Below are 23,982 nucleotides of genomic sequence, written 5' to 3' on the forward strand. Positions count from 1 at the left end.
CTTCATGAAATTCTGAAGGAAGTTATCTGGCCTGTATTTTTCCACTCAACACATCTCCTCTCCAATCCAGTGATCTCTTCCCCATTCCTCATTCCTAAGACTGATGCTGGTAAAAGAGAAAAGTAGGCCAGAAGTCAAGTGGAACACAGATACATATGCTATGAACACAGACAAAAGTCCTTATATCCCAACTGGTACATAAGGGTAGGCATGTTAAAGACAACAATTCTACTTGTTGTTCTGTTCCTGGAAGAGCTAGATAATTCTAAATCAAACACAGGGAAAATTTTCCAACTAAAATCCGTAATGCTTGAATCCACCTGGATTGCCTAGGGCAGTTATTCTAAGATTATGAAGGATTCAAAGGAATATTTTATTAGTGTAGACAAAAGTCTATTTGGTCTCTATAATTTATGTGAAATCACTCTTAGATATTAATTTTTGGATAGCATTGGTTTAAATTTTATCTCATCTTTAATTCTAAGAAATCTTAAAATTTTAGCAGCTGTTAAAAAGAAGAGAAAAAAAAACCCTGCAAACATAAGTTTAGCTTATACTTATATATCATAAATTTTAAATGTCTTTGCCTCTTAAAGTACTATGGTGGAGTCTATTATTTCTGAAGATTGTCTGATATCCAAGCAAAGTGTTCTCCAGAAAAAAAAAAAATTCATGTAAGCTATATGGGCATTTACTTTAACAAATTTATTTTTAATAAAAAGCTAGCAACAACGTCAACTGAAAAGTGAGGGGGAAAATTATACATAATCCCGCCACCATTAAAAAATCTATTTCTCCATATTTTCATCTAATCTTTATTCATATTATACATACTTTTAAGTAGCTAGTTTTTAAAATAAGGATGAATATACCTTTGGTTTCATGAGCCACACAACCTTCTGAGGCAGGTTTAAAATTTTAATTCCTTAATTTTCCACCTATTGTGACTTTTCCCAACTCTTGCTTACCATGCTAGAATTATGGAGGAAAAGATGAAGCCCTCGCTGAAATGCTTCCTGAAACCCATAAAGAAAACGCATTTCATGATTATAAAAACACTAGATATTTATTTACTTTCTAACTCAACAAAGCATCCCAAAAACATTCTAGCATTTAAGATATTTAATTATAACTCAATGAATGTTCTGTTAGGCCTTGCCCGGTCTGGTACAGAATGCAGTTGATGCTCTAAGCAAATAATGACTAAAACAAATCTGTATAATCCTCTCAACAGAAATGTTATCCCCTTGTTTACCAACAATTGCAATCTCACAGTGTGTGGAATGATTTATTAAATCTAATAGATGAATAATTTATTCCAAAAAAAAATCTCTTGAAACTTCAATTTATGTTAAGCATTGTAACCTAAAGACAGTCTCAGAAAAAAAAATCAGCTTCACTCCTAGGCAATTTAAGTGTTTATACTTTAAAACTTTACTAGACAATCTACTTATAGTTATCTACAAAGATAACTGTTCCAAACTAGAAAGTTGAGAAAACAAAACACATCTGTAGTTAAATTTTATGATATAAAAAAAGAAATAAAAACAAAAACACCCTTCTGTATTTTGCTGAATAACTGACCACAAAGAGGCAAAGAAATGATTTTTTTTTTTTTTTTTTTGAGATGGAGTCTTGCTCCGTTGCCCAGGCTAGAGTACAGTGGTGTGATCTCGGCTCACTGCAACCTCTGCCTCCCAGGTTCAAGTGATTCTCCTGCCTCAGCCTCCCAAGTAGCTGGGATTACAGGTGTGTGCTGCCACACCCAGATAATTTTCTGTATTTTTAGTAGAGATGGGGTTTCATTGTGTTGGCCAGGCTGGTCTTGAACTCCCAACCTCAGGTGATCTGCTTGCCTCAGCCTCCCAAAGTGCTGGGATTACAGACGTGAGCCATTGCGCCCAGCCATTGCTTGACTTTCATTTAAAGAGTCTGTAACCCCAGGTTGACTAAAGTAAATACATTTTTGGTAACTGGAATTGGTTCTTGCTGGAGCAAAGATAAAGGAAGAATTAAAAATAAAAAATAAAAAGTCTTCAGCTAGCCTCCCAAGACACGGCATAGATTAAGAAGGGGAACTTACTCTCTCACAACTGAAGCCCCAACTCCAGCTCCATATGGCATTCTAATCATTATGAGCTGTTATAAAGGAATAATTAGAAATAAAAACCACCCAGCATTAGCCATCAAGAATCTCTTCTGTTTCCTTTCACAGCCTAGTCTTTTCACCAAATGGCTTAGGAGGCAGCCGTAACTACCCCCCCTTTCTATATCCATCATCCAGGCTCTTTCTCTTCGCTGCTGTATTTTCAAAACTTAACACATGGACACGTGACTGACAAAAAGTAGAGACTCAGGCCAGGCATAGTGGCTCACGCATGTAGTCCCAGCACTTTGGGAGGCCAAGGAGGGTGGATCATTTGAGATCAGGAGATCAAGACCAGCCTGGCCAACGTGGTGAAACCCTGTCTCTACTAAAAATACAAAACAATGAGCCAGGCGTGGTGGCACACACCTGTAATCTGAGCTACTGGGGAGACTGAGGCATGAGAATCACTTGAACGCAGGAGGCGGACGTTGCAGTGAGCCGATATCACGCCACTGCACTCCAGCCTGGGTGATAGAGTGAAATCCTATCTCAAAAAAAAAAAAAAAAAAAAGTAGAGACTGAATTTAGTGTGGATGAGTAAACAAAATAGGGATCGTCATTACAGTCATAAATACACAACTAAGTGTTCGTTATTAAGTGGTTCACTGGTAGACATACCAGAAAAAACAATAAAAAATTACTATGACAATGAATTTTAAAATTACCATTAAACTTGTGGAAACATGTTTATATTTTAAATGTAAAAATAAGTGTGCTAAAAATCACTTTGAGTGCCCTTATAAGAAGGATAAATGAAGGGAAAGACTTTCCCCCACAGTATGGAGAAGGAGCAGCAAACATGTCACGTAAATGAATACTGGATGCAGTGTATTGATATGGGTTTCTTTTCTTCTCTATTATTTTGTCTGCCCCCTAGTGGAGTGCTTATGAGCAGGGAAAATTTCAAAAAAGGCAAAATGTGGGAAAACAAACAAAAACACAACAACAATATAAAACACAAAGCACAAAGAGGTTACCTGTACTTTGAACTGCAAATCAGTCACTCAAAAATAGAAAGATTACTTATGAATTCCTATTAAACACTTTTGTCCTAGAAACAGAACTTTTGTTTCAACTTGGGTAGGTCAACTATTTCCTTGTGCACCTTTGGACTTTTGATCATTGCCTTTTAAGGAAAAGCTGACATCTTTGATTGCATCTAGGTAGTATATTGCTTTCTTAATATTTAAGAAGACAATTTACTGGCTGCTAGTTTCTAGATTGACACGGTCTGGCCACTTTTGGTTTTCAGATGTCCTAAGACATGAATAACAAACAAAATCATTTCCATAAAGACAACTCTGAAAAATCTAAGATTTCATTTCCACAGTATTTCAAAATCAAAGAGCAGGTAAAGTAAAAGACACATGGTTCAGTGATGGCAGGCTGTGTGACTCCTATCAGAAAGCACACTCATCTAGATGGGGATCTTTCTGTCTAGAAAGGGTGTGGGTTTTGTCTGTCTCTCCTCTAAACCAACTGCCCATTTTACTTAATTTTTTTTTCTTGTAAAGATGAGATTTCCTCATGTTGCTTAGGTTGGTCTCGAACTCCTGAGCTCAAGCGATCCTCCTGCCTCAGCTTCCCAAAGTGCTAGGATTACATGTGAGTCACTGCACCCGGCCAGCTGCCCATTTTATACTAGAGTTTTGTACTAACATACATAGTTATTTAAATATGAAGATAACAGACACTACAACTAATTTATGTAAACAACCAATCAGATGGCCCACCCACCCACCTACCCCCTACCATGATTAGTGACATAAATTTTCAAGACAGCCAGCCAGGGTTATACAAATGACACACACTGAACAAAACATCAGAAAATCATCCCGAAAGAGAGATACAAGTAGTGGATATAGTTTCTGGCCTTAAATGATTCAGTGTTCTATTTCTTGATTTCTAGAGCAAACAGAATGCATAACTCATGATTATTATAAACAAAATAATTGGAAAGGCGATTCTAGATTTTCTCTCATATTTAAGTACTTGAACATATAAAACTTCCCCCTGCAACAGCAGAAATTCTGCTTCTAAAAACTGTGTAAAAATCAAATGAGAGGTCCACACAAAAAATATTCTGAAATGAATAAAGGTACTAAAATAAGCAGAGTTTATTTCCTTAATTACCATTTTAACACCCTTCATAAAAGTGCATTAGTATGGTAATTTTGGCAGGTTCTAAAAGCAGTGAGCTTCCAATGATTCATGACTACATCTTACATGTATATAGTATCAGCTTCAAACACCCTCACCAGCTTTTTCATGTAGGAAACAGAGTAGTCTGAATCAGAGTAGATGAAGTATTCAAAGGTTTATTTTATTTAATAAGCAAATGCTCAGGATAGAGGAACCCAGGACTTGAATGTGTCTGTTCTCAGACTGTTGTGAATGCTATGGAAGGTGGGAGGGATGAGGAATGAGCCTACATCCATCTTCCTCTGTTCATTTATCTTTTCCCTTTGGACAAAACTCTTCAGCCACAGGAAGTATCAAGGAAGACAGAATAAAACTCTTCTAAGTCCTTTTTCCTGTCTCTGCCATTGCTCATATCTCTATTAGAAAGGCAAGAAAAGTCAAATTTCATGCAGGGACCTCAGAAAGATATATTTTAATTATCAAGGTTCATATGTCAGGAGGAAGAAGGTGGGGGAATTTCACAGCTCTCTACACTTGGATATGGATGCTTGGGTTGATTTTTAGCCCTTGTCTGTTTTACTGCCAAAGTATAGAGGGTAAAATAGCTCAAAGAATTTGTTTTCTTAAAATTTCCTATATTTAGATAATGACATCACCACTAAGTTTTAAATACACCAGCATTATGATATAATCCTTAAAGTATGTTTATACATCTAATTTAATGTTTTGGAGTCTGTTCAAATTATTCATTAAAATGAGTAACAGGAAAAAAACAGTGAAGCAGCAGCTGTTTCATCTGTACATCTGATTTGTAGCATGTAGTGTATTTATAGTTAAATAGAGCAAAATGGGCTACTCAAAAGAATTTTTCCCACTCCCAAATAATTAATTATATTGTAAAAATCACTGCAGTATCATTATTATAGAATTAAGTTTATACAAGCTGGACTAACCTTTCTGTGTGCTCTGAAATTAAATTACCGCATTAATCACAATGTGTAATCATAGTTTTTGTTTGTTTTTTTGCTAGTTTTGGTAGCATTTTGTCTTTCCAATCAGACTATAAGCTACTTGAGGGCAGAGATCTTGTTTAAGTCACTACTGGTCCACCAAGCTCCTGTCACATTAGATGAAATAGTAGGTGCTAGAAGCAAATATTTACATTAAAATATTCCATCTCCTTGCAAGAGAGTATCAAACTGTATAGAAGAGTTTATCAGGCAACATAATAACCCCACCCCAAGTTCTACCTACCTTCCCTGCTAGTTATTCTTGTCTTACCCCTCCCCACTTTACCTAACCCCCACTCAATCTCTGCCTTTCTCTGTGTTTGGGCAGAGGTGGGAGCATTTATTCCCTGTGCTTCCAGCAGTGCCTCCTTACATCCCTGACCACTGCACCCCAGGTGGCCACTCTTCCACTGTCTCAGGGCTCAATAAGCCTGTGGACACAGTTTTTAAAATTAGTATTTATTATTTCTTCCTCTGTCCCTCAACCCCAAGAATGTAAACCACCCATAATACCGTAAGTAGCCCATTCATTATAGTATGCATTTGAACTATCTGGGCTGAATCCAGTCTTTTATCAGGACACTGAAAGAGAAACCCCGTATTTCCAAATAATATGCTTATATATGACTTATCTCTTTTACATATTATCTACTGAAGTCCTGTCTTGACAGCTTACCCACCTCCTTTACCCCAATGTAGTGGCACCACACATTCTAGTCCCTCAACCAGAAGGACATTAAGCCACACGATCGAGCTGCTGTTTTTAATCAGTCTTAGAGTACATATTCTAGCTCCTTGGAACAATCAGTTTTCATCCTTTCCCCCCATCTTTCCTCATGCCCTTCCACTCCTAATTTCCATCTGCTGTATCTACAGTTTACATTTTCAAGGTTCATAACATTTACAGTCTGTTCTGTAACCAGCTCAACTTTCTATTGTTTTTCACTCCAAAGGGTGAGTTAAAGAGCTTAAAACCAATAAACAGCATTTACAGTATCATGACCATGGATGAGTCTTTCCTTAAGGTCCCAAGTAGGGTTAGGAGTACATTTGCTTCTCTCCTTGTCCAGGGTCAGTGTCACTACCCCATGCCATTTGGCAGAGAATGCTCCTAGGGTCAAGTTTTAGTGGATTCTCCTTTCTTCACCTCACCAACTACCTTGATCAGATCTTCAACTTTCCCCAAGCTTCCCATTACACTTCCTGTTGTCACCATCCCCTCCTTTCCTGGGTCCCCCCTCTGCTGGAATCCTACCCCCCTCATCCACATGCCCTTCTCCTTCAACAGGAATGGGTGCTGACAAGACTGGCACACAGATTTCATCCTGCAACTTCCTATGCTGCTCTCCCGGGGGCGGGGGGCAGTCCCTCAATCTCGGCAAGCTGTGCCTTCTCCTTTCTTGACTTACTCCTCATTTTGTTACCCGCAAGTCTTTAGAAAGGGTATGTGGAGGGCATGCTTTAAAAGAGGGAGCACAGTATAATGGGTAATAACAGAGTTCTATAATTCACCTCATTTAAAAGAACGTGGTTTCAAAACTTCGTATTTATTATAATCCCCTTTTATAATAGAATAAAGGGAACAACATTTTATAAGCTCTCACAAACATTTTAGGGAGAGTTACAATTAAAGGTCTTTAACTTCCAGTGCTATTTGCATCTAACAATCTTATTCACCATTTAAGCTGCAAAAATACGAATCCACGAAAACATGGATTTCATGTTCAAGGTCCCTTTTATGTACTTATCTGTGTGTTTGTTAAATAGAATTCATTCAAATTTTAAAATATTCTTTTTACAAAAAGAAATCGAAAATGCCATCAACTGGCAACTTGTATGTCTCTGGAAAGGATAGTTCATTAAAAAATGATGATTATATTTAACCTGTTCATTCATTCACTTATTCAAAAATATTTATTGAACACCTACATGTTCCACTGTTCTAGCCGCTGGAAGGATAGTGGTTCAAGAAACAAAACTCTGCCTACCTCGGCAAACTTAAATTTTGGTGGAAGAACACAAAAACAGGATTAATTTTAGAATTCTATAAATGCTAAAAATTAAAACTCAAGTTGATCTGAAAGTCCTAACCTTATCTAAACAATTGGGAAACTGTTCTAACACTCTCATACGATGTGTTTAAGTAGACTAAGCCACGACTGTTCTTAACACGGTCCCTATGGGCAATGACAATGATCAAGCTCTTAGGATCAAATCCTGGGAGCTGTATAGGCTTGAAAGCCCAGCAATCCTGTCCTCTCAAACATCTCCATCAGCTAATAAGATGAGGTAATCAATGTGCAGCTTTACTGTGTAATCTTCATGCAAAGCCATTACTTGAGTCCCCTGACATCATCAAATACCCATCCTAGAACACTCATCACTCCAGTCCAATATCCATCAATAAAATAAACAACCTGAGTACAAAAGAAGGAAAAAGAGAGAATGAATTACACTTCATTAAAAATTTTCCTGTTTTTTAACCATTGTCTACATTTTGTAAATAATTGTTTGTCCTTTCCCTACTTGAAAGAACAAGTAGAATAAAGAAGTATTAAACATGAAGAAATGTATTTAGGAACCCAACAAATGTTTGATGCTGACAATGATGATGATTAAATTAAGTGGCTAAGGGGGATAGAATTGCTTGACCTAAAAATAAAGATACAAAATATGATGCTTTTGTATACACATGATCAGTTTTCTGAGGGAACGCAAGTTACATATAATGTATATTCAGTTAATACTACTTGATGATAAAAATTTATTTCTGCAATAGAAAATAAACAATTCAGGCTTTTCTTCAAATGGAAGCATTTAAATTGGACACACAGATTAACTGAGGTGGGTTCCCAAGGGAAGGACGGATGTCAGCACTGGACTTCCTTGAAAAACCTCCAGCTTCCCTTTTGATCCGAATCTTTCTCCTCTACTGCTGACTACCTTTGTTTTTTTGTTTTGAGACGGAGTCTCACTCTGTCGCCCAGGCTGGATGGAGTGCAGTCGCATAATCTCGGCTCACTGCAACCTCCACCTCCTGGGAGGAGTGTTTCTCCTGCCTCAGCCTCCTGAGTAGCTGGGACTACAGGCGTGTACCATCACGCCCAGCTAATTTTTTTGTATTTTTAGTAGAGACAGGGTTTCACCATGTTAGCCAGGATGGTCTCGATCTCCTGACTTCCTGATTCACCTGCCTTGGCCTCCCAAAGTGCTGGGATTACAGGCGTGAGACACAGCACCCAGCTGCTGACTACCTTTCTTATTCCTGTTTCCCCTTCCTTCTAACATTATCTTCCACATCTTTTATTTCCACTTTATTTCTTCTTCTGCTTGTCCTAAGTATATAAAAGGATTTTTGTGCTTGCCTTTTTTTAAGTGTCATTTAATTTAAAGAACTTTGACTGTCCTTTTCTTAACTTAAAAAGCAGCCGTGGTTAAACTTTTTTATGTTTTCAAGCATTTTTCACATTTGACTATGGGCCTGTCTTTTCTTTTTTTGGTAAAGCAGGCACCATTAAAAAGAAAATGACCCTCCACTCTTGATGCAGAAATCAGAAAAATGGTCTTTAATAATCTGGACATTCGCCACTGGAAAGCAAAAATTAGTTTAGATGATCTTTCAAGATTTTTTCCAATGCAATAACAATTATTAACATTTGCTGAATACTTATTAAGTACCAGACATTGTTCTACGCACTTTATACATTAACTTAATCCTCATCACAGACCTATGAGGTAGGCTGTAATTTATTCTCATTTATAGATGAGAAAATGAGTCACAAAGACATTAAGTAACTTAACCAAGGTCATACTGGAAATAGTAAAGCCAGGATCTGAACCTAGTAGTCTGGCCTCATCCAGAGCCAGTGCCCTTAACCACTTAACACTGTACTATTTATCTACGACAGGGGACAGCAAACCTGTTTGTAAAGGGCCAGATCATAAATATTTTAGGCTTTGTAGGCTACACATGATGTCTCATATTCTTCTCTCTTTTTTTTTTTTTTTTTTTTTTTTTTAAAAAAAAAAACCTTTGTAAATGTGAAGAACCTTCTTAAACAGTATCAGGCCCACAGGCCATAGTTTGCTACCCCTGGTCTACGATTTTATAATTTCATATGAGCCAGTCTGGTATTTATCATGTAGACAAATTTGGACAGAAGCAAAACTGAAAGATTCTATGTAGGCAGGCTTACAGCCCACAGTCCACAAATGCCCAAGAGCTACCAGTTGTGCGTAGTCACTGAAACAGTAAAGAAAATGCAAAATTCAAAATCAAAGAACTGCAGGTACTTTGTGGACATATACATGGAAATATAGCCCATAGACATGAAAAAGGTACAGCTATCACTAACAGAAAGTAAAAATCTCAGTAAGCTTTAACAACCTAGTAAGCTTTAACAACCTAGTATTTCAGAAGTGAAAAACTTCACCTATTCATCTTCTTTACAGATGGAGAGCGATATACAATAGTAGTTGGGCCCAGCTTACTACTTTAATCTGCTCAAACTGAAGTATAGTAACAGCATCTGTATACCACACAAACGCATTCTTCAGAGTCCCTTATAAACACAAATTCGTTGTTGCATTATCAAAATATTCATTATCTTCAGTGTCAGAAACTAGAGAGTAGGTTATCAACTATTAACTTAGGACTCCTGAGAAATTCAGAAATCACAAACATATTAATGTCATCAACCCATATTCTTTCTCATCATCTGGCAAGATCCTACTCTTAACATGTCACCATCACCACTTACCACCCTCTTAAGACTTCCAAATTTTTGAAGTCAGTTTTGGTGGGTTTCAAATATCTTACCACAATCTAATTGTCTTTTAAAAATCAAAAGCTCTGTTTCAACAATGCAGCAATCATTTTGATGAACGCTATCAGAAAGTAGAAATTTAAGCGTTAAACTGGCTTTCAACTCTACCACATCAAATACTTCAATTTACAAACCCCCTCTCTCAGAAAGAGTACCTTAGAAAAAAGCATTTTGACAGAATTTGGTTCAAATTATATACCGTTAATTATTTTTACCATTCTTGTGGGGTAAAAATAAAAACTGGGGAAATAGACTCCCTTCTACTTTCTTCCCTATTAACTTGGGACCATCTGTTTAAAATAACTGCAGCTATTTTCGGTAGTTAGGCAATGAACTACTTATAAAAACAAAAAACAGATGCCTCCTCTTTAAGATCACTCCGTTATCAAACATCTCAGCATTACTTGCACACAAAAGCATGTAGTGTATGTTACTTGTCAAGAATAAAATTGCAGATTTTAAAAAATATCATGTGGCAGCTCAGGACATTATTTCATTTCTTATAATTGTTTTTGGCAGTTGCTAAAAACACAAGAATAAAGTAATGTAAGGAGGTAATTCATACATGTATTTAAAAATACCTGTTTTAACACTAGCTCTCTGACTCACAACTTGGCTGTCCTTAAGAATTTGGGCATTTCTTCTGTTGAGAAAAGTTGCTTAATAGTTAATTTTTACCTGAAGTACTTTCTTCTGAATGCAGAAATTCATGTATTTTACCTTTGTTTTTTCTTTGGCAACAGTGATAAATCAGATAATCTCCATGAATATCTATGTAGTTTTCCTCTTTACATGGGACAAAGTTTATCTTTTAAAAAGAAAAGCCAAGATGAATGTTTTACCTGTGCAACTGCCCCCACCCGCACCTTCTCTGTGCCCCTCTGCCTTTTTCTGCGCTTTGAAATAACTACCTTGCTCCCAAGAAAAAGTTTCTTCAGAAGCCAGTGTACTTTGTCCTTGCCAGGTCAGATAAGGGGTTAAATTTATTTAATTTTAGCAAGCCTTTCTTGTTGCCCAGATGGCTGGCTGAGAGGAAGGAAGAGCATACAGCTAATTAGCATTCACTCCTTTTAACACATTCCCATCCCTTCTACTGCTTTTTATCCACTCTTTCTTTTCTCCCTCAAGGTTTACCTTGATTTGTAGTTCAATACTTAAAGGGCTCCCTTCCAAAAAATAATAACGCTTATGAGAGATATGTGGTATGTAGCACAGATTGTGTGTTACAGAAGCTCTTCGATTCCTCTTCCCCTAGAACAAAGACATTTAGACCATTACTTGAAATGTTATTTTGAATAAATAAATAAATAATGGTTGCATTTATTAAGCACCATGGGGCAGACCATTACCTGCTCACCCAAATCTGTTCTTCTGTTCTTCCACAATGAATGAATTGTAACTGAGCACATGGTCATCCAGGTAGAAATTACACTACTCAGTCTCTCTGGCAGCCAGATGTGGGCGGCCACGTGACTTAATTCTCCCCAATGCAAAGTACATGGCAAGGATGTGTGGCTTTTCTAGGTCTGAGCATAAAGACATTGGGAATGCTGCCTCCACACTTCTTCCTGTCCCCTCAAGCTGGGACACAGAACTACCGACCACCTATCTTTGACTATGTAGATGAACCCTGAGATGTAGGAAGGAGGGAGCAACAAGATGGAAGAAATCTGGGTCCCTGAATTTCTGCAAAGAACATGATTCTTTGCAAGCCTGAAATACTTACCCTTTTATATGAGCAATATAAAAAAAGTTGTGTGTCCCTTAATTCACTGTATTTTGGGGGCTCTTTGGCCCAGTAGCATAGGCTTAATCATAACTGGCATGAACACTATTATGTAGCACTGTTCTGGGTGTTTTACATGAATTATCTAATTAATGAGTCTCTGAGGAAAGTACTGTTACTATTCCCAGTTTCCAGGTGAAGAAATAAAGGTTTGGAGGGTTGAGAGAAAACAGTAGTGAGGTTGGTAAAATAATCAACTGCAGGTCTCTGTGATGCAAAGACAAAAACCTAATCACTACACCAGTGTGCTTCCTTAAAACAAACAAACAAACAAACAAAACCTACTTATTACTTTACAAATTATCTCACTCTGAGATTTTTCTTCTGTGATATCTCTTATATACCCAGAGCAGAAATATTATGAGCTCAAAATTAAGGGATATAAATTATGTTTAGTTTGCCCACAAACACCCTTAATCTTATTATTAGCTGAACGCCTAAGTTCGTGTTAAACTCCAAAACTTTGAAAGAAATCAGACTGCAGGCCAATGAGAAACAGCTTAGTGGATGAAACTTTTTACTCTACTTCTAAAATTCTATTCTGTTGCACACAAGGCCTAGATCTGTACCTCAAACCAGCACTGTGAAATATTGGATTATTAATTCAAAATGAACTTACTTTGGCTGCGTCTAATATTATGTTTATTATGAAAGAGCCCGTGAAACACTGTTACACAACACTAGGGTTTTTCTTTTAGTAATATGAGGACACACACCTTCACTCCTCCCGAACTTTTAAAGCTAAATCCAGGAGAGGTGCCAGTAAGGCATGTACTGAAGGGGGCTGGCAGAGTCAAGGGAGGAAGGGGACTGGAAATAAGCTTCTTTTATCTTTACATCATTTTGCTTAAGAATCTTTTCATCTTCCAAAAAGCTCTTATAATTAAGTGCCAGAATCCACTTATTTATTCATCCAACAAATATGTACTGAGCACTTACTGTTTGATGAGTACGCTGCTAGACACTGGATATGGAATAGTAAATAAAAGTAGAGTTAGGAGAGGGAGGTGAAGCAGCAATGTTCACACAAAGGTCATAGTTTTTATCTTAAGCTTGAGTAAAAATTCCAGAATAAATTCTTATGCTTTAGTAACTTCAAAATGCATAAACCACAAGAAAGGAGACCCCGGCACTTTCCCTCCTCATCTCTTAGACATCCCTAAGTCAGAGGTGGCTGGAAGCACTACTATATTTTATGCTACAAGCGCCTGCTGTTGAACTCACAGGTTCAACCCCCGACCACACTGCCTACTTAATATCTTTCCTACCAATCCTTTCAATTTTTCTAAACACACATTTGAAATTTATGCTCATCCATCTGCTTCCCACCATTGCCGCCAATCTCACTAGGTTTTAATGAAAAGGAGATGAGTGAATGACATCAATTCTTGTCCAGCATAAGCAAGTATTAGATCATATATACTGGTCTCCTCATTCTATCCTTGTTTAAAAAGACAGAGGAAGGAAAAGGATTAGACTGGTACTCCATAAGCTAAATCATTCCTATAAAAATAAAAGCTCTTCTTACATTTGATTACCAACTGAGGAAAGATGAAGCTGTGAAAATACCACCTTCTGTGAGTCGAATGTGAGTGATTTTAGATGGATCTTTGTGCAGGCAGGTGTGTCCCTGGCAGGCTGGTGTGGAAAATGCTCCAATCCTTCTCTGCAGAGTGGACTGGGCAGTTTTCCTGCAGGTGGCCCAGCTCTTGCACTCACAGGGGGTTCTGCCCACATGCTCCTCCTTATGCCTCGTAAAAGCTCTGTCTGATTTCTGGCTCAGCCTTGGCTTTTCAAGGAACTGTTTAAAACTTCTAAATGTGAATATATTTAAATATTGCTTCAGGTCTGAAGAAAACAGTTAAACATATATATATGTGTATATATATATATATTTTTTTTTTTTGGCCAACAACTACGTAAAAATTGGTGTTTTTAAGATCTTTAAGTGGCACTTATTTTCAACACAGTTATTAGAACTCTAGGCTGGGCGCAGTGGCTCATGTCCGTAATCCCAGAACTTTGGGAGGTGGAGGTGGGTGGATCACCTTTGATCGGGGGTTCGAGACCAGCCTGGCCAACATGGTGAAGCCCCATCTCTATTAAAAATACAAAAATTGGCTGGGCGTGGTGATGCATGTCTGTAATCCCAGCTACTTGGGAAGCTGAGGCAGGAGAATTGCTTGAACCCGGGAGGTGGAGGTTACAGTGAGGAGAGAGTGCTCCACTGCTCTCTGGCCTGGGCGACAGAGCGAGACTCTGTCTCACACACACACACAAAAAACTCTATTTGCATTTGTACTTAAAATCCTCCAGGTGTTAAATTACACTTTTAGTGAAACAGACTAAATTGTAGGTAGCACTGTTTGTAGACAGCATCACTGCAACACTGATCAACAAAATAGCCACTAGGCACCTATTAGACGAAACTGATCAGTCAGATCTGGACCTGGCCTCAGATTCTGTCTCTGCAAGATTAGAAACATATATGGAATAACTATAATCCCACACAGAAAGCAGTAAGTACCTCGGGAGTTATATATAGTGCTTGGTATAATTTAAAAAGGGGGCATTCAAAAACGGAGCACTTATCCTTAGGTTGTAAGGGTAGGGGGTAGGGGCTGGAGAGGGAAATACAGACGTTGAGAGGTGCCAAAATGAAGTCAGAAACCCCCTCTGCCCAGCCATGAACGTTCTACCACGTGCTAAGCCATAGTCCCAAATCCCCAAAGCCTTTGGACAGAAGCAAGGAGACAACAGCAAATACGTGCTGATGGCAAAGTACAGCACAGGCATAAGGTGTTTCTGTTGGGCTGGAATCTATAGCGTGTATAAGATTGTGAAGGAAGACAGGATAGGATCAAGATCAGGATCAAGAAGCAGGAGGACCTTAGGGGCTTGGCTTTATTGAGTAGGTAATGGGGACTCCTTGGAAGTTCTTTAGACCGGACTAATGTAAGAGCCACACTTAGAGGAGGTGACTGTGGAGGAGGGTGAACGTCCAGGCAGGGAGACCAGTAAGAAGTCAATGGGAGGAAAGAGTCTGACCTACCAGAGTGGCTCTGCTGATAAGCAAGAATCGAATGCAAGACACAGCAGTGAGCTGCAGGAAGAGGGAAAAGTCCAGGAGTTAGGATGTTCCACTTTAAAGATGGAAGCTCACGTCAGTAAGCAGCCTTCTGTGCCTTCTTCCCTTCACCTCCATCAGGCTACTTCATGCCTGGCTCCTCAAATCTGTCCCTGAACCTTACTTCTTCAACAATCACTTGCCAGGCATGGTGGCTCATGCCTATTATCCCAGCGCTTTGGAAGGCCAAGGCAGGTGGATCATCTGAGGCGGGGAGTTCGAGACCAGCCTGACCAACATGGAGAAACCCCGTTTCTACTAAAAATACAAAATTAGCCGGGCATGGTGGCGCATGCCTGTAATCCCAGCAACTCGGGAGGCTGAGGCAGGACAACTGCTTGAACCCAGGAGGCAGAGGTTGTTATGAGCCAAGATAGCATCATTGCACTCCAGTCTGGGCAAAAAGAGCGAAACTCTGTCTTAAACAAACAACAACAACAACAAAACCACCCGCATACCAACTCACTGCCCCATGGGCCACTAGTATGCCTAAATACAAAGTTCTCACTCTACATTTCCAAGGTAGTGATTCACCCTTCTTACCATTCCCTTTACTGTGGCAGAGACTACCAGTTGCTCCTCTCATATTCATTTCCCCATTGTCTATAGTAGACGTCAACAAAAAAATATTCTGTAAAGGGCAATATAATAAATACTTTAGGTTTTGCAGGCCATATGATCTCTGTAGCAACTACATGTTGTGTGTTACTAATCTGAAAAGCCAAAGTCTTCTAAAATTTGACACTTTTTGGGCACTGACACAACACTACAAGTGAGAATTCATATACATGACCACACGTGACAGGTTGTAGTCAAAACACAATCAAAATTTGTTTCATGTAAAAAATTTTGTAATTTAAAATATTGTATAAAATTGGGCCAGGAGCAGTGGCTAATGCCTGTAAACCCAGCATTTTGGGAGGTGGATGGATTGCTTGAGCCCAGAAGTTTGAAACTAGCCTGGGCAACATAGCAAGACCTCATCCCTATAAAAAATCAAAAAATTAGCTGGGCATGGTGGTGCATGCTTTTAGTCCCAGCTACTGGGAGGCTGAAGTGGGAGAATCACTTGAGCTCAAGAGGTCAAAGCTGCAGTAAACCATGATCACACCACTGTCACTCCAGCCTGGGTGACAGAATAAGACTCTGTCTCAAAAATAAAAAATATTATTTATACAAAATTGCCTCCAGGCTATGCATATGGTGTACTTAAAACATATATTTCATATTAGACTTCACTCTCATCACCAAGATATCGCATTACGTATTCACAAATATTCCAAAATTCCAAAAAAGTCTGAAATCAGAAATACTGATTCTGGTCCCATGCATTTTGGATACTCAACTCTTCCATTGTCATGTGAAAGCAAGTAATTTATACACAAATGGGCACACCTGTGTTCCAATACACTTTTTTTTAATTTATTTATCACTCTATTACCCAGGCTGGAGTGCAGTGGTGCGATCATGGCTCACTGCAGCCTTGACCTCCTGGGCTAAATTGATCCTCCCACCTCAGTCTCCCAAGTAGCCGGGATGACAGGTGCACACAGCCACACCTGGCTAATTTTTTTAAAAAATTTTTTGTATAAACAGGGTTTCACCATGTTGCTCCGGCTTGTCTTGAACTCCTGGGCTCAAGCTATTCTCCTGCCTTGACCTCCCAAAGTGCTGGGATTACAGGCATGAGCTACCATAACCGGCCAATACACTTTTATTTACAAACTATAGTTAATTTGTAAATAATTTGTGGCTGGCTGACTTGGCACTCAGATCAGTTTGCTGATCTTGTTCTACAGTAACAGAAGCTCTAGCAGGGTGTCTTCTAGCTAATAATTATATTTCCCAGCCTCCCTTGGAGCTCGCTGTGGTCATGTTCTGGCCAATAGGATGTAAATGAAAATGATCTGTACAACTTGTAGATCATCTCCTTTCCCTTGGGGTGAAATAAGAACATGATGAGCCATCTTTGACTGTGAAGATGAGGGCAACTCTCTCAAGATGGCGGAGAAACAAGAGGAAGGAATTTTTCTATTGAGGTACCATGCTAGTCCTGAATCAGTATGGATCCCTTGAGCTCTTCTGAGAGAAGGAAAGCACCAACAACCTCTTAACTTGTTTAAGTCACTGTATTTTGGGCATCTTTTCACAATGATTTGCATATTGGAGTTAAGGTCAGTACATGAGGCTGTAATTAATTCAGAAAAGAAAACACTGTTCCAGGGCAGCAGAACCCCAGTGATCAATCATAAGCCTACACAGCGAGGTCAGATGACTTGGCATCGATCTATCATTTTCATAAGAACTAATTAATATCTAGTGAGGAACTAATAACTGTGCCACACACTTATATAAAATACAAGCTCTCACTTATGTTTAAAGAATTGTGATTATTTTTACAGAGGAGATTCAGAGAGATTAAGAAGTATGTCCGAAGTGATACTACTCCTAAGTAGCTATGCTGATATATAAACTCAGGACACAGGACTCTCAAACATGTTCATTTCCCCAAATCAAATCCCTTGGGTCAAGGACAAGCCACTGTGTTATTACGAGTCAATGGCTCTGTGACTGCAGGTTTCCATTTTTAAACTGCAAACTGCCACTAAGAGCCACTGACTAATGGCTCCCATTGGTTTAATTACTACTCCCCCTTAAAAGCCAAGTAAACCAAAATGACACAAGGTTAAGTGACTTAGCCAGATTCCTTTGAAAGACTTCAGGGATGCCAAAATGTGGATTTCATCAGACAGCCCCACTAGCTGCCAACTCGGTCCCAGCTACTGCCATCACCTCCTCCTTCACTGCCCATTAGAAGTTAACTGCCTGGATACTTGCTACACCACACTGAACAGAGCCTGCAAAAACTAGCTGCAAAATACACCAGCAGAAGGGAAGAGTTCTCCCCTCTCCAGGAAAGGGTGAGCAATCACCCTAACATGTGCTGCTGCCCTAGTCTGTCAGGTGTAGCATTTGTCTCTGTCGGGAGCTTGGCATCCATCATGAGGACCATCTGGTTCCATTTCCCTGACAGCCACAGCCTTTCCTGTCCTATCAAGGAAAGTCAAGTTCACCCCAAAATTACAGCACAGCCAATAGCACCAACTTACCATGGCAGATGAACCCAAAATTTAGTTGCAAAAAACTTGAACCTTACTTCAAATTTAAAGGAAAGAAATGTTTCAAAATTATTTCACTTATTTTTAGTGGGATAAAAGTTGATGTTTTGAAAACTTCATGAACAACTAATTAAAAATTAATTATTATAACTAGTTATTGCTATGCCAAGGATTATACAGTTGAAGAAAATGTTTTGTTATAGAAATGCAGTAAAGAATAAACAAGCCTATCTTGAATAAAGCACAAAGTTAGCATGTTCTCAATTTCCCTTTTAAGCCAATTATTTCTATAATTTAGAAGGAAGACCTTATCACCAAAGTGGACTTTTGAATTTCACATATATTTATATATATATATGTTTTGTTGTTGTTGTTGGAGACAAGGTCTTGCTCTGTCACCCAGGTTGGAGTGCAGTGGTACGATCATAATTCACTGCACCCTCAAACTCCTGGGCTCAAGCAATCCTTCTACCTCAGCCTCCAAAGTAGCTAGGACTATGAGAGTGTTACCATGCCTGGGTAGTTTTTTCACTTTTTTGTAAAATAGGTCGTATGAGGTTGACCAAGCTGGTCTCGAACTTCTGGCCTCAAGTGATCCTCCTACCTTGGCCCCAAAAGTGTCAGAATTACAGGTGTGAGCTATTGTGCCAGGACTATTTGGCATACCTTGAACTTTTTCCACAGCCAAATTATAATGGGTACAAAACTATGCAGACATTTAAAATAAATATTTTTCAAAAATATTTTGGGATGTGGAAAAATGTGCTCACATATATTGTTATGTTAAAAAAGCAGATTTCAAAACAGTTTATAGTCATTCTTACAAATGAATAACTATATATAGCTATATAAATATGTATAGAAAAATGAGTCTGGAAGTAAATACCTCAACATTTTAACAGCAGTTTTTCTCTGAGCAGTAGAGTTACAAGTAATTTTTCTTTTCTTACACTTCTCAGAATTTTCAAAATCTTCTATAACAAATGATAAAAGTATACATTTTTTAAGGACCTAAGTATAAAGAACATGACATTTAAGGCACAGCTTCCTCCTTTCATTGGGTTCTATAAGAGGACGAAGAATGTGGTTTTGGAAACAGCGCAAGTTATTCTGTGTCCAAATCATATATATAAATCTCAGAAACACACATTTTAAACTGCACATTAAGTCTCAATGATCTGATGGTGGCCATTTCAGAAAGATCAGAGGGGTCCCATAACATATTGAAATACAGAGCCTCTGGGGAGTGGGCCCAAACTCATTAAAACACATAGCTATTATCTACATTTTATCTCCACTAAATTGACTTAAAAATGGAGAGGAGAGTGTGTGTAGCACTCAAACATCTGTGACATATCATTATGGAAGAATATTTCTAGGAATTCTTATTCATAATTAGTACTTTCAAACTGAGAAAACAGCAGAAAACAACTGTTAAATTAAAAAGAAGTGCATGCATGTCACAATTTAGCAATAGCCAAAGTCAACTAGCAATCAGTTTCTATTTCACAATAGCAGTTACAAAAACCATAAAAATCCTCACGATTAGGGAACAGAGTCAGAATAAAGTTTAAACCTGGAGAATGTTACTTTCTCTGCACTCTCACCCATCATAAACCATAACAGGGTCTGAGGCCACGTATTTACTTGCAGACATTGAAAAAAAAAAAAAACTTAACTGCTCAAGCTAACAAATCAGTGTCCCAAGTTTCACACTATTGGTCATATGATCCTCCAACTGTTGTTTCTCAGACTATCTTCCTCTGACAGTCTCTTCTTTCTTTAAAGCCAACAGATCAACAAAATAACCTAAACTAACCAAGCTCTTTCATTTGTTGAATGATGGAACCTCCTAACAGAGCAAAACAGGACTTTGAAGGTAGTATTTCAGGAAAAAGAGAAGGTAGGGAGTTTCAGGAAAATGTCTGATAAAATTCCATTGCTTTTCCAAAATAACAAAAGCATAGTTTCCCCAAGTCCCAAATACAAAAGTGAAGCAGAAAATAAAAGCATGTTCTTTTTACACTATTCCTGGGGGAAACACAATTTCACTTGCTGTTTCAATGAATACTTTCTCCATAGTATTATTTCATTTCCACCAGAAAAAAATATGTAAACTGAATAATTCCTAAATGTTTTAGAATATATCTGTAATACCTAAAGAAATATACGGCTTCACTGAGGAATTCTACCTGCCTTAAATAAATATTTAGTTAACTGAAGAAGAGATGTTTCAACAATGAAATAACAATGAAGAAAGTGCATAACAAAACAGCATTAGTCTGTCTAACCAAAGAACAAGCAAAATGACAGCCCGGCAGCATAGAGGTTGTAGAGTAAAAGAAAAAATGCTACCAAGATACTGAATAAGATTCTGATCTATTAGAATAAAAATGATGAAGAAAGCAAACACACCTTTCATGTGAGCGGCCTAAAAAGGCAGCTTCTCTGTACCTCTGACTTCCAACATCCTGTTCATGACTAGAGTCTAGGAAAGTAATATATGACCTCAGTAATGCTGGCCTGGCCTACACCCAAGTCAGTGACTTCAACTGCTCCACATCAATAACAAAAGCCATACAGAGCTGACGTGTAGGGAGGGTGGAAGAGATGGAAGACTCCAGGGCAGGCTTCTAAAAGCAAAGCCATCTCCTGTTAAAGAAACTAGCCAAGTACTGTTCAGAAACAAGAGCTTCTTCAAGTGGACATATCGGTTGTCTTTATAATGCCTATAGCTATTCCACTCGGTTTTAAAAAACGGTCTTCACTGAACTCTAAGAACAAAATGCTCCCCCTATAACAGACTGGAGCAAAACACCACCTCCCAGGGACTTTATATCAATTAAGGTACTTGATCTCCAACAACCCAATTAGGTAAATGCCATTAGTCTCAGTTTACAGATAAGGAAACTGACCTAAAAGTAGGAGACATTTCAAGAGCACAGTTAGTAGACCCGAACACAGGCTCTTGGGCTACAGAGGCCAAAGGCTGAACCACTATACCCGGTGACATCATGCTGAATCTTTCTAGTGCTTACATCCTGTCTGCCTAACACCTTAAAGAGGCTGCAGACACAGCAACTCCCAGGGCTACAGTCTTGTTGCTGTCACATGTTCCCTGGATTTGAAGGGAAGGGCAAAAGCTAACTTGCATTGAGTACCTACTGTGTGCTAGCCCTTTCAGAAAAGACAAATTCCCTGGTGATATAAGCATTATCATCATTATTCCTATATTACAGATGAAAACTAGATTCTGAAGGTTTCAGTAACTTGCTTAATGCAAGGGAGAGGTAGCGCTGGCATTTGAACTAAATCTGTTCGTACGTGGCTTATGTACCTCCCACTACAGAAAGTGTCCTACCTCCTCAGTCACAGGTTGATCCCCTAAATGGGTGACTTCTCCCACAGTCAGAGATGATCTCCCATATTTTAACCAGTCATTTTACATGTGAATGCTATTTGAACTACTGGGAAGAACATTGAGAGGGAGGAAAGATAGGTCAGTAAAATTCCAACACAACAGCAAAAATCTTTCAACCCACAGAAAATCCCCACAATTAGTTAACGGAAAGCATATCTGGCATACACTCAGCACTGCTGCAGAGAACCATCAACTGTAAATATACGTAACTATTTCTTTCTGGTGTATATAAACTAAACATCTGCAAATCATATTACATTTTCAATGCAGTAGAGGAACTCACTATTGAAAAGAATTCTGTTGGCTAGGAGTGGTGGCTCAAGCCTGTAATCCCAACACTTTGGGAGGGCAAGGAAAGAGGATCACTTGAGGCCAGGAGTTGACCAGCCTGGGCAACCCAGTGAGACTCTGTCTATTAACAAAGAAAAGAAAACTGTGGTTAAATTCCTTTGTAGGGTCCAAAGTTCTTTTATAATAAACAATCCTCTAATTTACTTTCTAAGTCTTTGAATTTTCCAAAGCAATTATATTCTATTTTAGGCAGAACTATGGGAATATGTAATAATCCAAATTATTTTACATAAGCTTGGGATGTAGGTCTCCCTTAAAATTGAAGAAATGAATCATTATATATGTCCAAACTTTCTCTAGCCTGTGGTTACATGAATTGCTAAGTTGCCTGTCATAACAGCATATAAATAAATTTGATTTTATAGCTTGGCTAAGAATATCTTGAAATAAAAAGAGTACTAGAGATTCAAAATCTGATAAATAAAATAAAGATAGTACCATGAGAATTTTACACACAGAATGTAAAAATAAGAGAGTTTCAAGATTCAATATTCTTATTTTATGAATAAAAAAACTGAGGCCCAAGATTTAAATGATCTCTTAGACTTAACCAGGGCCTATGTTAGAAATTCAATGGAAGAAACAAAACTAGAATCTAGTATGCTAACGCCTAATTCAAGGTATGGTCCAGAATGGACCCCCTCTGATGATCTAATACTGTATTGTAAGTCCCAAAAGAGCAGAAACTGTGTTATATTGCTGGTTCTCTCCAAGCTCCTACAAATTACCTTGCGTAATACATATTCCTGGCCAGGCACAGTGGCTCACATCTGTAATCCTAGCACTTTGAGAGGCCAAGGCAGGATAGCTTGAGCCCAGGAGTTCAAGGCCAGCCTGGGCAACATGGCAAAATCCTGTGTCTAACATACAAAAAAGTAGCCGGGCACTGTGGTGTGCACATGTAGTGCCAGCGACTCAGGAGGCTGAGGTGGGAAGATCACTTGAGCCCAGGAGGTCGAGGCTGCAGTGAGTGGAAATCACTGCAGTCTAGCCTGGGTGACAGAGCAAGACCCTGTCTCAATCAGTCAGTCAATCAGCCAGTCAATCTAATTATCCCTGTGGTGGGAGAAGGAAATCAGAGGTGGCTGATATTGTAGGCTACCTCCTATTTCATTTCTAGCCTTTATAGTTTGTTAGCTCCTAGGGTCTCAGCACATAGTTATGCAAAATCAGTGTTAACTGTACCCAGGGAACAGAGCATGGCAAAACCCAGATGTATCATCTTAAGGATATCTTTAAGGACTCAGGATTGGAAGGCAGGAGACACCTGCAAATCAGTTAACCTATCCAGCTTAAGATTTCTCTGCAAGAGAATGAATAAACTGTATTTTTTGTATCTCTAAGTCCTCTTCTAACATTAAATGTTATTGCTGTGCCTGTTTCCTGAATTTTATACATTTGACACAAACATTAATACTTTAATAAACCCTTTTCAACTTGGCTCTTTGTTTGCTGAATTATATGCACAACTCTGTTACATACATAACTCTGAATTGTGGTCCTCAGCAATCCCTACCCCACCTCAATGAATGAGGCTTTGGTCTGCAATGGCCACTGAGTCTCCTTTTTTTTCATAACACAATTTTTACCAGAAAAGTTCCTTGGGTTTGGGGGATTTGGCCCCTATCACTTCTAGTTCCTGGCATCAGGGCCTAAGGCTAGGCCAGTGACATCAAAAATACTGTTGGGAGGCCATGGTCTCTCCAGAGAGGCTGCCTCTGTTTGGTCTCTAGTGAGACCTTGAGCAAATGAATGCTGCTCAGACTACTGGGAGATACAAAGGGTCAGCTGCAGGGTCTGGCAGTGGGGAGCTGGTCCCAGGCCAGAGGTACAAGGTCAGAGAGAGGTCAGGGCTTGGAGTATTAGCTCTGTTGTATAACCTGAAACTTGAGAAGGTGGTTAAGAAAGAGATACTCAGACAAGGAAAAAACAAGAGAGGTTTAGAGACTAGAAAAACGAGAGAGAGAGAGAGAGAGAGACAGACTGACTTTGAAAGTTCCAATAGGCTGTATCAAAAAAGCGAATGTTTGTATTATCCCTGTGAGTCAAAA

General features: G+C 38.7%; 1 protein-coding gene across 4 annotated transcripts in view; it reads right to left on the reverse strand.

Annotated features, from left to right (window-relative positions):
• GAB1 (GRB2 associated binding protein 1) overlaps positions 1-23,982 on the reverse strand; it is a 129,981-nt gene that overhangs the window by 64,105 nt on the left and 41,894 nt on the right. The window contains exon 1 of one of the 4 annotated variants that reach the window (XM_050791088.1): positions 1-23,982. This exon is cut by the window's right edge and continues 4,673 nt beyond it. The exons of the other annotated variants lie outside the window; for them this stretch is intronic. Coding sequence (XP_050647045.1) covers positions 1-6 — 6 coding nt within the window. The 5' untranslated portion in view covers positions 7-23,982. 4 annotated transcript variants of the gene reach the window in all.

The sequence above is a fragment of the Macaca thibetana genome, chromosome 5, assembly GCF_024542745.1.
Source record: "Macaca thibetana thibetana isolate TM-01 chromosome 5, ASM2454274v1, whole genome shotgun sequence".
Taxonomy (NCBI): domain Eukaryota; kingdom Metazoa; phylum Chordata; class Mammalia; order Primates; family Cercopithecidae; genus Macaca; species Macaca thibetana.